Consider the following 14,842-nt stretch of genomic DNA (forward strand, 5'->3'; position numbering starts at 1 on the left):
CGTTCTTCGAAGGGGTAAAACTGAAAGAAGAAAAGAAGATTTATAAACGGTTAAAAATTGTATTTCAGTAGGATTTACCTCTGCAAGGTTTCACTGGAACCCTGTAACTAGGCCCTGCGCATTCCCCACAAGGGCTCCCGGACGTGTCGCTTCCGGAGCCTTGCCGGCTGGAGCGTAACTTGCTTTCAGCTTCCGCGATGCTCGGGAAGTATCGTTGCTTGTGCCACCTTGGTGTTTTAGACCTGCGCGTGAAAGAACACCAGAAAGAGGCAGAGAAGAGGGTAAGGAGCGGGACATGAAACTTCGAGCAAGGGACTCTCGGGACACGGCTTCGCGATTCGAAACATGCACGCGGTGTGCGAAGCATCCGTCGGACAGGGTCGAAAGAAAACGGTTACCTCTCGAAGTCCACGCTGGACCTCTCGTAATCGATCGTGTTGATGTCCTCGTTCTCCAGATGCCCGAACGTTTTGAACTGCATCGTGTAGTCGAGAGTGGCCGTAGTCACCGAACGATTTTCCCTTCCTGGAACGCTGAACGTGGCGTACGGACTTATTTCGTACATTTCTGCGAAAGAAGACATCCAGTTCAACGATTTTACGTGTTTCGAACAAAAGTGAATATTAAACACGCGCGACTACCTGATCCATGATCGTTGGACTTGTGGTTCTCCTGTTTCACCGGTGAACTGGTATACACCTGATGATTCCGCCTGTTATCGCGTTCCGCTGTAGATTTTAACTGCACGGTCGACATGCAGCTCGACAGATGATGATGCTGTTGATGTTGCTGTTGCTGGACGAGTCCCAATCCCGGTTGTTGGTTCTGTTGTTGACCGGGAAGCATCTCCCCTAGGTAATTCGTTCTGGAAAGGAGTTGACGCTGTAGATACGTTTGATTGCAAAGAGACGAACAATGACAAACTTGTGCACACCTTCCACTGCGTTTCAGCATCACGTATCCCAAAATGGCGGCGGAAATGACCAGCACGATCGCGCAGACGAGAGGCACGACGACGTAGAGTACCTTCTGATTGGGTATAGCCTTCTTCACGTCGTCCTCCATGATCAGATCGTTTGGAGGACCTATGCTGACACCGCTGAGGGTGGTCGTCGCGAACTCCATTTGGGTCTGGGTCGATCCGGCGTCGTTGTGAGCGGTCAGACGCAAACTGTACCAAGAGGCGGTCTTCAAATCCCGTATGATCAGGTTTTCCGTAGCGCGACTGGCTACCAAAATCCATGGTTCGGTGCTGATACGTCTACGGTACTCCACCGTGTAATATTGAACCGGGCAACCGCCGTTTGGCCAGGACAAGAGGTTCAGCTTAACGGTGGTCCCATTGGCGGAGATTATGTCCCGTTCTTTTGGCAGCAAAGGAGCTGTGAAGAGAATTTAGAGTGATGTTAATCCTTATACGAAAAAAGACACTGCGCGTACTTACAAACGAGTTGTTTTTATTTTATCGAGTCGTATCGATTGGTTAAAATTTTTATTCAAAGACCAATAATGCTGATTATTACACCTACTTACAAACGAGTTGGTTTTACTTTATCGAGTTGTATCGATTGGTTATAATTTTTATTCAAAGATCAATAATGCTGATTATTACACCTACTTACAAACGAGTTGCTTTTACTTTATCGAGTTGTATCGATTGATTGTAATTTCTATTCAAAGATCAATAATAAACTACCAGTTCCTTTGGTCGTTGCGCTGATCAGACGACTCGGATCACCAGTACCCACGCGATTGTGCGCGGTCAAGTGCGCCAAGTACGAGGAACCACACTTTAATCCCGATAAAATAAACTCGGTCTGTTCCGGCGACAATGCGATCTCCTCCCAGCCACCTTGGTCCCTCTTGTAACTCAACACGTAACCTAACGACATACCACAACCACCGTGTTAATCGCGGTTGCCTTACAGCTAGGTTCTGTAATATCGGTCACAGTACCTAAATTCTGTTGTGTACCTTGAATAGTAGCACCACCGTTGTTAGGATGATTCCATCGAAGTCTTATGCTGTTCGTTGTAGTGTATTGCAGTTCCAGGGTTGGTTCCTTGGGCGGCATCACTACAACCAGCGTGTAAGTTATAGAATCGTCACCGAACAGGTTCTTAGCTGAACACGTGTAATTTCCTGCTACCGACTGCTCCAGCCCTGAGAGAAAAGAACAGTTCCGTTTTACAGCTTTCATTCTACGTTCCCTGTATATTTCCATACACACAGGTAATCGATAATTTGTAGCAATCGCTCGTTTATTGAACCAACCGCGAATGTTGAGGTGACCGTCGGTAGTCAGCTCGTAATGTCGGCCAGTGGTGACCTGACCGTTTCGATACGTCCATATTGGTCGCGGTGTAGGATTCCCTACCACCAAACAGGACAATGTGATGGACGATTTGATCGCCCTTCGTAACAGCTGCGAGAAAGACGCCACTCTGCCTGGAGCTACGAGAACAATTCGCAGAATTTAATCCAACGATCGTGAACGATTAAAGAAATTTTCGAAAGATCATCGAACCTCTGGTATTAGTAGTTTGGGTGACTATAGTGGTCGATTCGCCTTCACCCAGACCAGTCGTTGCCGACACCCAAAACTCGTACAATTGTCTGAAAGTAAAGGTGTATTTTTCTTTCAATTATCGATCTTTCCAGTATCTATGGAAAGTGCTCCGAAAATTATATTAATCACCTCTCCACTAAACCTCGCAGTTCCATAGTGAGGGTATCGGTCGGTGACGATGGTGGTTCGTGCATGATGTGCGTGTTGTGGTTGCTGGAGCCGGCTTCTCTGCTGTAAACCGTGTATTTGGAGACGTTCCCATTCGGTTGTAGGGGTGGTAACCACGAAACCAATATACTCTCGGCCGTTAATGCCAAAGCTTTGATACCAGCTGGAGGACCTGGAACTGAAACAGGACAATAGAAAGTCTATGTACAGCCAGCCGGCTTTAATATCGGTATTTCTTTCAGAAAAGATGTCAGGGACTTCGATAAATGAAAAATTAACGGGGTCGAGAAAATGATTCGTACCATCCTCTTCCGTTGTGCAAAAAATTGGTGGACTCAGAACTCCGTCACCTGCTCCTGTGTATGCCAATACCCTGATCGAGTAATTCGTGTATTTGTACAAAGTGTGCAGATAAGTTTCCACGCTGGAGGTCTTCTTCACCTCACCAACCGTCGATATATCCACTGGAACAACGCAAGTTAATTGTTATTACACTTGTTTCTATATAAAAAGCAATTTCTGTGTGTTTCAAATCACTTACTATTGTCAGTGGGCACAGGCCTATAGTACACTTTATAACCCTGAATGATACCACCGTGTTGATGGGGCGGAGGTGCGCTCCAGGACACTTTTACACTTTGGGAAGACAAAGGAACGCACAATACCTGGGTCGGTGGAGTCTCCGGCACTGAAATTTCAGATAAAATCATTATCGATCGGTCAAATAAAAACGTTACTATCTACGGAATTATGATGGGTTTAAACGAATGAAAAGTTCACCGAACCTCCTTCTTGAGTAGTTCCAACAATAGGGACACTAGCTGGGCCACTGGCTATACTGTTGAAAGCTCTGATCGATATATCGTACTTCGTGAACTTTCTGAGGCCGGTAAGTTGCACCTTTGTAGTCGCCCATCCGTTTACAGTTAAACTTTTGCTTTGGTTCACGCCCGAAGTTGAAGATGAATGCTCCGACCACGTCGCTATGTAGCCCAATAGATCTCCGTTGCAAGATTCCTTGGGGGGTGGCTGTAAAAGGAATGAAATCTGGTTAATAATTCGTTACAATTACTATGATTATTTTTACATCTTATTATATAAAGTAACTGTCAATAATACATTATTTAATATTAATAATATTGCGTTAATCAAGTATTAAATTTTTTTCAATTCTACTTCATTGATCTTGAAATATTAGGAGCAAGTGCAATAGGTAAAAAAAGAATAATGAGTAACGAGGGTTTCTATTAAAATTAGTTCTTTTGGTAGATTTAAATCGACAATATTAACTTTGATTAATTTATTACCACTTACCTGCCAGCTAACCATAAGCTCTCCTGGCCTGGAGGACTGAACTTTGATATTTTGGGGTGGTTCGGTTGGCGCTGTTTCAAAAAATATTCTCGATAAACGTGGTAAAATGCGTTTCAAAATTTGCAATAAAATTAAAAGACTGATAAAAAGGTTCGAGAAAAATACGAATACATTTCTTTACCTTCTTCTTGGGTCTTCGCTACCACGGGATCGGTAGGCGCACTCACGTCTATTGAATTTATAGCGAATATGCGAAACGTGTAAGTTACAGCGGGATGGAGTCCGCCCACCAGAGCTACTTCTTGGTCCTCGCTCGTCACTTCGAAAGGGGATAAACCTGCAAACATGAATACCATTACTTTAAACCTGCTGCCACGTTAAACGTATACATTTGTAAATTTTATCTATTATTTATTAAAGATCAAAGATTAAGATCCGACAGTTATTTACATATACCAGTTGAAACAGGTCACTTAAACGATTCCCTAACATTTTCTGATTCAAAGTTAAAGTCCTAAGGACACTCGAGGTCATCATCTTTCTTAACAGTAAAACGATATATATTTTCATTTATGATATAATATATATATTTATATATATATTTTCGTTTTGTCACAAGTGCTCGGTAGCGAAAGGGTTAAATCCGTACGAATACAAATTCTTGAAAGATCGAATCCTCCCCGTAGATTTCAATATGTCTACGTACCGTTCTGCGTCGGGTGTATCATGTTGCCGCTATTAGAGCTGCCCGGTGAATAGGTGACGTTGTGCGTTTTCGCGGGGTTCCAATCGTCCGCCAAACCGTGATTCAGGGACCGATACTGAATAACGTAATTCCGTATCGGGCTGTTTCCGTCGAAAGCTCTTTTCCACAGCAATCGTATCGATCGCGAGCCGATTTCTATGACTTCGAGCGAGGCCGGTGGATCCGGCCTCTCTGTATTCACAAAGTGAGCATAATGAATCCTTTGACCGGCAGGGTAAAATCAATTTATCCGAAAATGCTAATTAATCTTCCCCAAATGAAAAGGATTTAAGGATTATTAAACGTGTCCGCGTGGATTGGCGAATTTTTAATAACGTTCAAGTTAACATTCGGCGTTATTAAAGGGGGTGTAGGGATATCGAATCGAGTCACAGTCACGTGAGGATTGAATGTAACTGTGTAACGAGAGGCACGGATTCTGAGAACGCGTTCAAGGATCACCTGGTTGTGGAATAATCGGTGACCTTGAGAAGTCGAAAGTTCTGCTCCTTGCAGTAGCAAGCGGAACACTCAAGATAACTTCTGATAGAGGAGTGTGGGATTGATGCAACGTTCCCGATTAGAGAAGATTTTCACGTATCGGATATTTGTGTACCTTGAACAGCTAGGTAAATGAGATGTTCGCTCCTCCCGTAGGCGTTGTCAGCTGTACATCGATAGGCTCCAGAATCCTGACGATCGCTGCTCCCTATAGATAGCTGAGACTTGAGCCCGTGTTCCGTTTTCATTTGATTTATGCTCAGCCTGTTGGTGTCCAAACGATCGTTGTTGTGCATCCATTGCACTTCTATGGGATTGTCACCGATCACCGTGCAATCCAGAGTCACGGACTCTCCGCGACGAATCGTCACGTTTTTGCTCTGGAACTCGAATCTCGCTGGCTCTGTGAATCAAGGAACACAAAATGTTCGTTTCGAAGTTCAACTGCAAACTCTCGTTGAGCAGTTGCTTCGATAATAATAATTTGACAGAAATCTTAACTGTCAGCGTCGCGAGTTTGCGAGTATATGTTTTTTTCTCGAGGACACCTAAGAACAATGAACTTCGAGTCTACGAATACAGACGGATATTGATCACCGTCTATATCGCGCTACTTCGAAGGTACTCTCACCGTAGCACGAGCACGATGCATCGGCTCTAATGGACGTCGTAGCAATCAATGAAGTCATTGTCTCAGAATAATTGTGACAAATCGTGCGAGTCTAATGGCGAGATATTTCAATTTCACACGGGAGACTATACTCTTGGTGTATCTCGTTCACTCTTCTCGTTGGTTTCAGCCTGACGTACGAATGGTATATCCGTACGATCGTTCACTTCGATCGAATCGATGAGTCGAGGAACAATACCGGATTAAAAATCATACCTCGAGTTATCCGAGAAAAACATCTCCGTGCACTCGTTGGACACAATTTCTGTTGCAGTGTCTTCGATTCCAGTGTGCAATGCTATTGCTATATTTTACACACGGTTCGCAGATTATTCGAAAACGAATTAATTTCAATTTTCGACTTGGATTGTTCTTCGAATCATCGCGAAGATACCTTGTGGTATCGGATTTTCCGCGTCCGCTTGGGCCTGCTTCGAGCGCAAGCTTAGAAGATATATTACGTGCGAACGGACCTGCGTTAAGGTAAACACTTGGCGCCGATCTGTCGCCAGGTTTCTTGAAAGGCACGAGCGACCCTTTACAGGGTGCAAGACGACCGAGTGTGGGAATGCACGAGAACGAAAGAAGATGCATGTGGTACGGAGAAAATGAAGAGTGTTTGGAAAAGACGAACGAAAAGGACGGGCGAACGTAACCGAATGTCTGAAATGAGAGGGATCGAGGATTAGAATGAATGAGAATGAACGCGCGTAGGTATACAGGGTGCGAGAGGAGTGTTTTGGAAACAGTATGTAACAGTATGTACGAGTTTGAATACGAATAAAGACGTAACAAGAGAGAAGAGTTGAAAAGACACACTAAGACGAGAGACTTGTAAAAGACCTAAGCGACGAAGACGAATAGCTTAGTTTTATACACAGTCGATCTATCTAGCGAAAAGAGAAACCTATTACCAAGACCACGTCTAATACTAATAACACTGTAACGCATAATATACATAATATACATAAATATACACCAACACACCGCACGGGTACAAAAAATTTTTGGAGGCTCGTACGGGGATCAAGAATCTTGATTTTGGTCCCTTCTTACCGTGAACGGACACGTAAATCACTTTGCTGAGGCCAGTTCCGATCCCGTTGTTGGCTCGACAGAGATAGTGACCCTCGTTTTGGGGTCCGGCGGACGCGGTCCAGAGAGACCCGTTTGGCAATATGGTCAGCCTACCGTCCGAACCATCGACCAACGGATGATAGTCATTGGCAGTTCGACTCTTGGAACGTAGCCACGTGACCCGGGGCGGTGGGAACCCCTTCGCCTCGCAGTGAACGTTCAATGGGTTCCCGAGCAGGGTGGTCACGTTCTGCGGCTCGAAGATCCATTGGGGCGGCACTTTGACCAGAAGTTCGGCGGTGTGGTTGACTTTGGCCGCGCTGTTGGTCGCCACGCAAGTGTACTTGCCGCTGTGACGCGACGAGAGTTCCTTGAATACGAGCAGACTGAAGAACTCCGCCACCCTGTCTTCGATCTGAAACGCAAACGAGACGATGAGAGTTCAAGGCTTGTCACTCGGTAACGGAAACTTCGATACCATCGCGGTTCGCAACGCGGATCGTGTAATTCGATATCCCTTCGTTAGAGCTATCGATCGGGAGGGTGTGTCGTATGTACGAGTTTGAAGAAAAAAAAAACAATTTTTTTACAAATTTTCTTACTTAATTCGATCGCACAGCGCGGAGAATGTCCCGTGAAAGTTTGTACGTCGGAGTCGTTCTTTTAAAATCAATTCTCGGTGAAAGTTTTTCTCTTCACGGGTGATGAATGTACCAACCCCTTTAATTGCAAGCCCTAGCGGACCTCCGGGAACAAGAAACCGGGTTAGAAAGGCTTGGAAGCCTTTTCGTGAAATTAATGGTGTATACTGTCACTGGATATTGCTGTGTTCAAAGATTGGAGAACGAGGAACGTACGCGCAACGAGGATGGCAACGGTTCACCGTCCTTCAGCCAGGAGAAGTATATCGGAAGATCACCGGATGTGACGCTGCACGTTACTTGGGCACGGCTGCCTTCCTGGAGATTTGGCGCGAAATTGAAGGGACTCATAACTGGAGGGCCTGGAACAGAGGAGATTTTTTTTTTTAGTCACGTTTATCGTCAATGACGGAAGATTCTGTATATAAATTTATTCTGTTGTTATTTTATATACAACCGCAAAGGAATCTTTCTACCGAACGAGTTCAATCATCATCGATGAATAATATTTTTTACGAATTTTGTTTACATCGTCTTGTTGTTCCAGCAGGATCGTGGATTCTTCGAACATTTAATGTATTCTTGCGCAAAGGTCGATCGTTATCTCATCGTAACAATTCCCGAGGAACAAACGAGCTTCCGAGTGGTATTTGTTTCGAGAGTAATTTAAGAGTCACCGACAAAAAGCGGAGAACTATTCCTGGTCGAAGCACACTATCCTCCATTCGCGTATTCTCCCGCCAGCCCTCGTCCCACGAACGTCTTGACAAACGAGGGGAACTTAAAAAAGTAACGCTACACGAATTCTTTCGGGTGTGCAATTTACTTCTTCCATTGAGCTTCGTGACTTCTTCCGGAACCTCGTAAGCGAGACGAGGACAGAGAAAAAACAATTTGTGGGTTTCTTGTTAACGCGAGACCACGTACGATCACTTACTGTCTCAACTTCTGTGAAAATACTTCAACGTTGAAATAACGACTGCTCGCGCCCCTCGTGTTTAAATATAAATGAAATTCTTCGCGTCTGGATCTTACTTCTCGATAAACTTTAGGCTATACGTAGGTCGATTACCTTCTCGATGTTAACGATCGCTTCTATTTCGGTGTAAATACATTACGTCGATGCAGCAACGTCGCCATATTCGTTCATTTGTATCCGATCGTGTAATTTCTCGCTTCACCTTTCCAGGACATTAATCATTATACCGCAGAGAGAGAAAGAGAGAAGGAGAAAGAGAGAAAGAGAGAAAGAGAGAAAGAGAGAGAGAGAGAGTGGGAGACATCTGGGTTGTACAACTGCTAAAACCCAGCACTCGTTCCAGGTCATCCGATCCATTATAAAGGAGTCCTTGTCTGTTTCCTGTCCCTCTAATAAGTGTCTCCGCTTGTTTTAAAATAAATTTCCACGGTGAAATACTCACTGCTAACGGTGAGTCGTATGTCTCTGCTCGCCGTTTCCCCTGTTCTCGACTTCACTATACATGTATAGGTGCCGGCGTCGTTCGGGTCCACGTTCCCGATCGTCAGGTGGCCCTCGTTGTCGACATGGTGTCTTATGTCAAAAGGTAGATCCACGCCACCGTGGGACCACTCGACCAACGTGACAGGATAACCCGAATAAGGACAGGCTATGGTTGTATCGACACCGGCAATCGCACGTACCGGCCCTATCGATCGGATGTACGGTGGTCCTGAAACGATCGATCGGAGTCACCTTCCAAAGTGGATAAATTAAAATTTATCTACGATAATACTAACGAATACATAGTTTTATTAATAAGTATTTATTTATATTTACACTTATAAGTATAAATATAAATACTTATATTCGTTCGACGATTACGCACCTACAGACAATCGCATCGACAACGCGTGACGAACATTTTGTAACGAGTATCGACCAAAAACCTTCACGATTGTCCACTCAGTGTAGAGAACGTATTCTTTTTATAAAAATTTTCTCCGCGAGCGATTCGGGAGAAATCTTACGGCAGACGCGTTCTTGAATCGTGCAAAAGAAATTCTCCGAAAAATTGAACCTCGAGAAGACACCCTGAACGCGAGCGGTTTCGAATCGAGTGACTCGACGTTAATTGCAATTACAATTACCGTAGATGTTCAATCTCGCTTTGTGCTCGACCGTGGCCAGAGTATTGGACGCGACGCAGGCGTAGAGACCGCCATCTTCGGCGCCGGCCGATGATATGTTCAAATGACTGATCACGTCCCCGGACTGATCGACGTACTGTCCTATTGCGTACCTGTGTGGACATTGTTTGCAGTTAAGAAGCGGAATATTGATCGATGGGATCTAGTTGCGCACCTGTGACCGGCTGCGATCTCGCTCAGTGGTTCTCCGTCCAGGAGCCAAGTAAAGGATGGGGGCGGGGATCCTGTCGCCGAGCATCGCAAAGACACCGGTGGTCCTGGCCGTAGAGCTTGCTCGATGAATGTGTACTGTAGCTCCGGCACCGTGTCTGAGAGAATTGAACAGATATTGATAGCAGCCACGCGATAATATTTTCTTTATCGCGGTAGCTTCCCCACGCGCTGCGGAAATACCGTATCGTTATTCCGAGGACACGTGTATTCATGGGGAAAACGATGTATCAATCTTGCCAGTCGTATTGACTCGGGATAGCTTAAGGAAAAATTATTGCCCGTGTTTCACTTACTCGTGGTAATACGTTTAAGAAAGTATACATGGAACTAATGGTTGTAGATTTACGATACAACGAGAGGATGGAGAAAATACTGGAGTATATATTACAATAGTTTCAATATTGAAAATATGAATCAATGATCAAGATTGAGTCGGTAAAAATAATTTAGGATGGTACAAAGAGAATGGAAGCAAAGCAGGTAAAGAAAGAAAGCTATTCGAATTACTCGCAGTGAGTTTATTTCGTACAAGTTTTACAAATTCTTACATGTTACAAAACTTGTCAATATCGTAAAGCAATATCATAACTTCGCAGCCAATTAGTTCAGTACCGCTCGCGACGAAGAATTATTGTTCGTCGCGAGTAATATCGATTACCAGGTCTCACCACGTGGAGGTTGTTGCGAGCGGAGACCCGGAGGGAGATAGATGGATTCAAAGTCCCATCGATCTCACTCGATACGCAGTACAAACGAAATTACCAAACCATGGAGATAGAAGGAATCAAAGTTCCTTCGATCTCTTGATTTAGTTCTGCCGAGCAATTATCTAATAATTAGTTTATTTTTTCTCGTTTCCTCGTTTCATAGTCCGGCCACCTCTGCTTGTTGCATAAGCAAGTGACCGGCCGTGTAAGTGGTCCGAACGGTCTATCGCCGTTTCTTCTGGTGCGCCCGCTTAGAGAGAGACACGCTGCGAACACAGGGGCAGGTATTTTTGCCTGTCCCTGCGGAAGCCCTTGATCCATAATAAGACCTTCTCTTCGTCATCCTCCGTGAGTCAGGTTCACGCTCTGCGTGGCTCCTGGCTGCGGAGTTGGGAGAAACGGGGCACTCCCCTAGCGGAGTGGACGGCGTCGCGCATTTCCTCGACAATCGGGCACACTGAGGGGAAACGGGATAGACCTAGTAGGACCAACTACACGGTTCGCGTCGCGTCTTTCCCAATTTTGTCCCATTTTTTCCACAATGTAATCGCTCGGCAGAACTAAACCAGGAGATCGAAGGAATTTTGATTCCTTCTATCTCCGTGGTTTGGTAATTTCGTTTGTACTGAGTATCGAGTGAGATTGATGGAACTTTGAATCCATCTATCTCCCTCCGGGTCTCCGCTCGCAGCAACCTCTGGTGAGACCTGGTAATCGATATTACTCGCGACGAACAATAATTCTTCATCGCGAGCGGTACCGAGCTAATTGGTTGCGAATGTAGGATATTGCGTTACGATATTGACAAGTTTTGTAACATGTAAGAATTTGTAAAACTTGTACGAAATAAACTCACTGGGAATAATTCGAATAGCTTTCTTTCTTTACCTGTTTTGCTTCTATTCCCTTTGTGCGATCCTAAATTACATTGGTTATTGAAAGATCAAAAATCGTGTCGGAGAATTTTATCGGTTCACTTGCGTATACCTCCGAGTTTCAATTCCGCGGTGGCTTGAGCATTTTCCTTGTCGCTTCTAACGAGGCACTGATACATCCCCTTGTCCTTTCGGCCGACCGAGCCTATCACGAGGACTAGAGGAGCCAGCAATTTGATCCTCGTGTCCTGGGCGGTCAATACTGGAACACCGTCGTGCAACCACTCGACGCTCTCGACCGGATAACCCTCCACCGTGCAATTCATAGTGGCAGACTCTCCGGAATTGATGATCTGTAAATACCGGGAAGCGGTTAACGATTCGTGCACGAAAGTTAATGCCCGCGTCGCGATTTACGCAGCCGCGCGTCCTTCGATCCCTCCGCTGTCAGCTTCGTCCGATGGTTTTCGACGAGCTTAATGATACGAAGCAGTTCGTCGCGAACCGCATCGATAGCTTCGAAATCCCGAAACTCGGGACTCGTTACGATCGAGTTCCACTCGTTTCGCGTGAATCGCAACGCGCGATCCAGTTACGTAATTCGGGAGTCGAGTTCTCGTAACCGAATACCGTAATCCGGGAATTTCGGAGATCGAGTTCTACTATCGCGAAATCAACGATACCCGAAGTTTCGGTAATTCGAAACTCGTTGAAATCGAGTTCTACCACTCGAGAGTTATCGATTTTGAGTTCCACCCTTTGAGAGTTATCGATTTTGAGTTCCACCCTTTGATAGCTATCGAAACTGAATTCTACAATTCGAGAATCAATGTCACTCGGAGCAACAGAGTTCTATAATTCACGAAGTTATCAAAATCGAGTTCCACGTCTCGGAAGTTCTATAAATCGAGTTCTATCCCCTTTGGAACGATCGAAACTGAGTTACACAATTCCTGAACCTTTTGTAATCGAGTTTCACTATACAGAAGTCATCGAAATCAAGTTCCACAATTGTGAGTATATCTCCAATCGTATTCTACAGAATTTTACCGTTTACAAATCCTCGTAATTCTATACACGACTTAGAAACGATCGTAGTTACACGTCACACTCTGACACGGTCCTGTTTGACCTATACACGTCTCCTAATTTCGTTTAAACGTTGTCCATCTAACTGTACGATAACGCTCGGATTTGCGACGCGTGACAAACGTTCAGCGACGACGAAGTAGAGTCATACCTGCACACGGGGTTGTATTCGGGCGTTAAGTTTCGACGTGACCGACAGGTGTGTTTCCGCTCCTTGCTCACCGACCTGATTGATAGCCCGACAAATGTACCTTCCCGCGTCCTCAGCGTCCACGCGGCGTATTTGCATTAAATCGCCCCAAAGTTGAATCCGGCCAAATGACTCCACCGGTATCGAGTGTCCTGCAACAACGAGACAACGTGTTACGTTCGATACGGATCGATCGAAGGTGTCAACAATCGCAGAATCTTTGTTCTTTCTCATGGTCCAAGATGGTAGATAAACCAGTATGGTAGGTAAACCAGTATGGTATCTACCATAATGGTAGATATTCGTTAAATAATCGATAGTTAAAATATCGTGGAAATATTAGAAAAAATTAGAACGAAGTTCACGTATCGCAAACGATCTCAATAAACACGTATTCGAATTACCATTAATTGCGCTACTCGGATAAATTTATCACGAACTTTTCTTGTACGTTTTCCATAATAGAAAGGTGGAAACAAAGTTTTCAATTTACACCACCGTTCGAATCCTCTTCGTTGACGTACCTCCGTTAATTTTCATAGTTAACCCGGAGGGGTTCCGGAGTAACGTTTAATTCATCCCGCTCCAAAAACAATGTTCGAACGATGTCCGTATCACGCGATCGCGTTAGATTATGCAATGCACGGTGTGCTCCGGGGTTATACAGTAAACAATCCCCTAATTAAACCAACCGTTAACATCGCGGTACCAGGTAAATTGAGGGGGTGGGCTTCCTTGAGCGGAGCAAGTGAGGTGCACGTCTGATCCGCTTTCCGCGGAGATGGCAATTTGTGACCTTTGCATCAGTTTCGGTGGCATGGATCCGCTCGGTTCTGAAAGTTCAACGGAAAATGAACACGGAGGGAAAAAAATTGACGAACCGTTACCTGGAAATGTAATATCATTGGTACGTTAACCCTTATCGCTCCAATTGTCGAATTTTTTGTAAAACCATTGTGACGGAATCCCGTTTCAAATTCACGTTTCTCACGATAGAGAACTGTTTATTTCTTTTTATCGCATCGTTGAAAACTATAAGGAATAACACAGTTGGTGGAGTGTCTAACAAGCACAGTTAGAGTGGAACGTTCGATATCGGTGGTGCTCGAGAGGCACACTTGGAACGATAAATGTTAAACAATAGACGGATAGCTGTTTACAAAAGCTGTTTGTTTTCACAGAGGATACGCCAACAATCATACTTCATTCCGTCCAGGATCGTGTGGAGAAACGAAGTGTCGAGCGAACGTAAAATAATGCACGGAAGTAATATTTTTGTTTTTTTTTTGAACACATGGTGTTTGTTATAAATCTTTTTCATTTCACGTTGAGAATAATATCGCGTCATCTTCGAGACTGTGCAATTTTCGAAAGATTCTTTCGTCTTGTTTGAAATATAGTCGACAGTAAGGTGGTGTATATTCTTGCTCGATCCAACGCAAGTTGCAACGACTCGGATAGAAATTAATGAAATTTACCACGAAAATCGTGGTAATTATCGAAGCGTTTTTGTTACGATTTAGAGAAGTTGACGTGCCTGTGACTGTCAACGTGGCGGGTTCGCTTCTTCTTCTTTCGCTGGTCAGTGCGTGAAGAGTTAAACACGAGTACCTGGCTCTACCGTCTTCCGGTCTGGCGGCTCTAATGTGGAGGTCTCCTTGGGAAGTGACCACGAATCTTCCGCCTGTAACGTAATCGAAGTTAGCGAGAGGAAGCAAAGCTGTAAAATTGAACTCTTCGAGCAAGTAAAACACCAGCTCGAACAGGTAACGTTTCAAACTTTGATAGAAGTGGGGTCTGAAATATTAGGTTGTTCGAAAAGTCATTTCGTTTTTTTGGTGAAAATGAATCACGATTTTTTTACAGTGTATAAACATTTTATTAAATTATACATTCTCCATTTTGGAAAACGAA

At 44.5% G+C, this 14,842-nt stretch overlaps 1 protein-coding gene across 1 annotated transcript in view; it reads right to left on the reverse strand.

Moving 5' to 3' along the window:
• Dscam3 (Down syndrome cell adhesion molecule 3) overlaps positions 1–14,842 on the reverse strand; it is a 65,843-nt gene that overhangs the window by 3,742 nt on the left and 47,259 nt on the right. Inside the window, exons 5-29 of the mRNA XM_076326879.1 lie at positions 14,466–14,612; positions 13,621–13,761; positions 12,890–13,080; positions 11,762–12,002; positions 10,009–10,162; positions 9,795–9,946; positions 9,107–9,376; positions 7,902–8,047; positions 7,024–7,459; positions 5,413–5,700; positions 4,758–4,988; positions 4,233–4,388; positions 4,052–4,122; positions 3,523–3,766; positions 3,279–3,425; positions 3,040–3,201; positions 2,699–2,915; positions 2,528–2,616; positions 2,275–2,454; positions 1,975–2,163; positions 1,697–1,882; positions 935–1,382; positions 642–865; positions 399–567; positions 79–242 (exon numbers count right to left, since the gene is read on the reverse strand). Of these exons, the coding sequence (XP_076182994.1) occupies positions 79–242; positions 399–567; positions 642–865; positions 935–1,382; positions 1,697–1,882; positions 1,975–2,163; positions 2,275–2,454; positions 2,528–2,616; positions 2,699–2,915; positions 3,040–3,201; positions 3,279–3,425; positions 3,523–3,766; positions 4,052–4,122; positions 4,233–4,388; positions 4,758–4,988; positions 5,413–5,700; positions 7,024–7,459; positions 7,902–8,047; positions 9,107–9,376; positions 9,795–9,946; positions 10,009–10,162; positions 11,762–12,002; positions 12,890–13,080; positions 13,621–13,761; positions 14,466–14,612 (5,043 nt within the window). The remainder of the gene's footprint in view (positions 1–78; positions 243–398; positions 568–641; positions 866–934; positions 1,383–1,696; positions 1,883–1,974; positions 2,164–2,274; positions 2,455–2,527; positions 2,617–2,698; positions 2,916–3,039; positions 3,202–3,278; positions 3,426–3,522; positions 3,767–4,051; positions 4,123–4,232; positions 4,389–4,757; positions 4,989–5,412; positions 5,701–7,023; positions 7,460–7,901; positions 8,048–9,106; positions 9,377–9,794; positions 9,947–10,008; positions 10,163–11,761; positions 12,003–12,889; positions 13,081–13,620; positions 13,762–14,465; positions 14,613–14,842) is intronic.

Source organism: Ptiloglossa arizonensis, chromosome 2 (genome assembly GCF_051014685.1).
Source record: "Ptiloglossa arizonensis isolate GNS036 chromosome 2, iyPtiAriz1_principal, whole genome shotgun sequence".
Taxonomy (NCBI): Eukaryota; Metazoa; Arthropoda; class Insecta; order Hymenoptera; family Colletidae; genus Ptiloglossa; species Ptiloglossa arizonensis.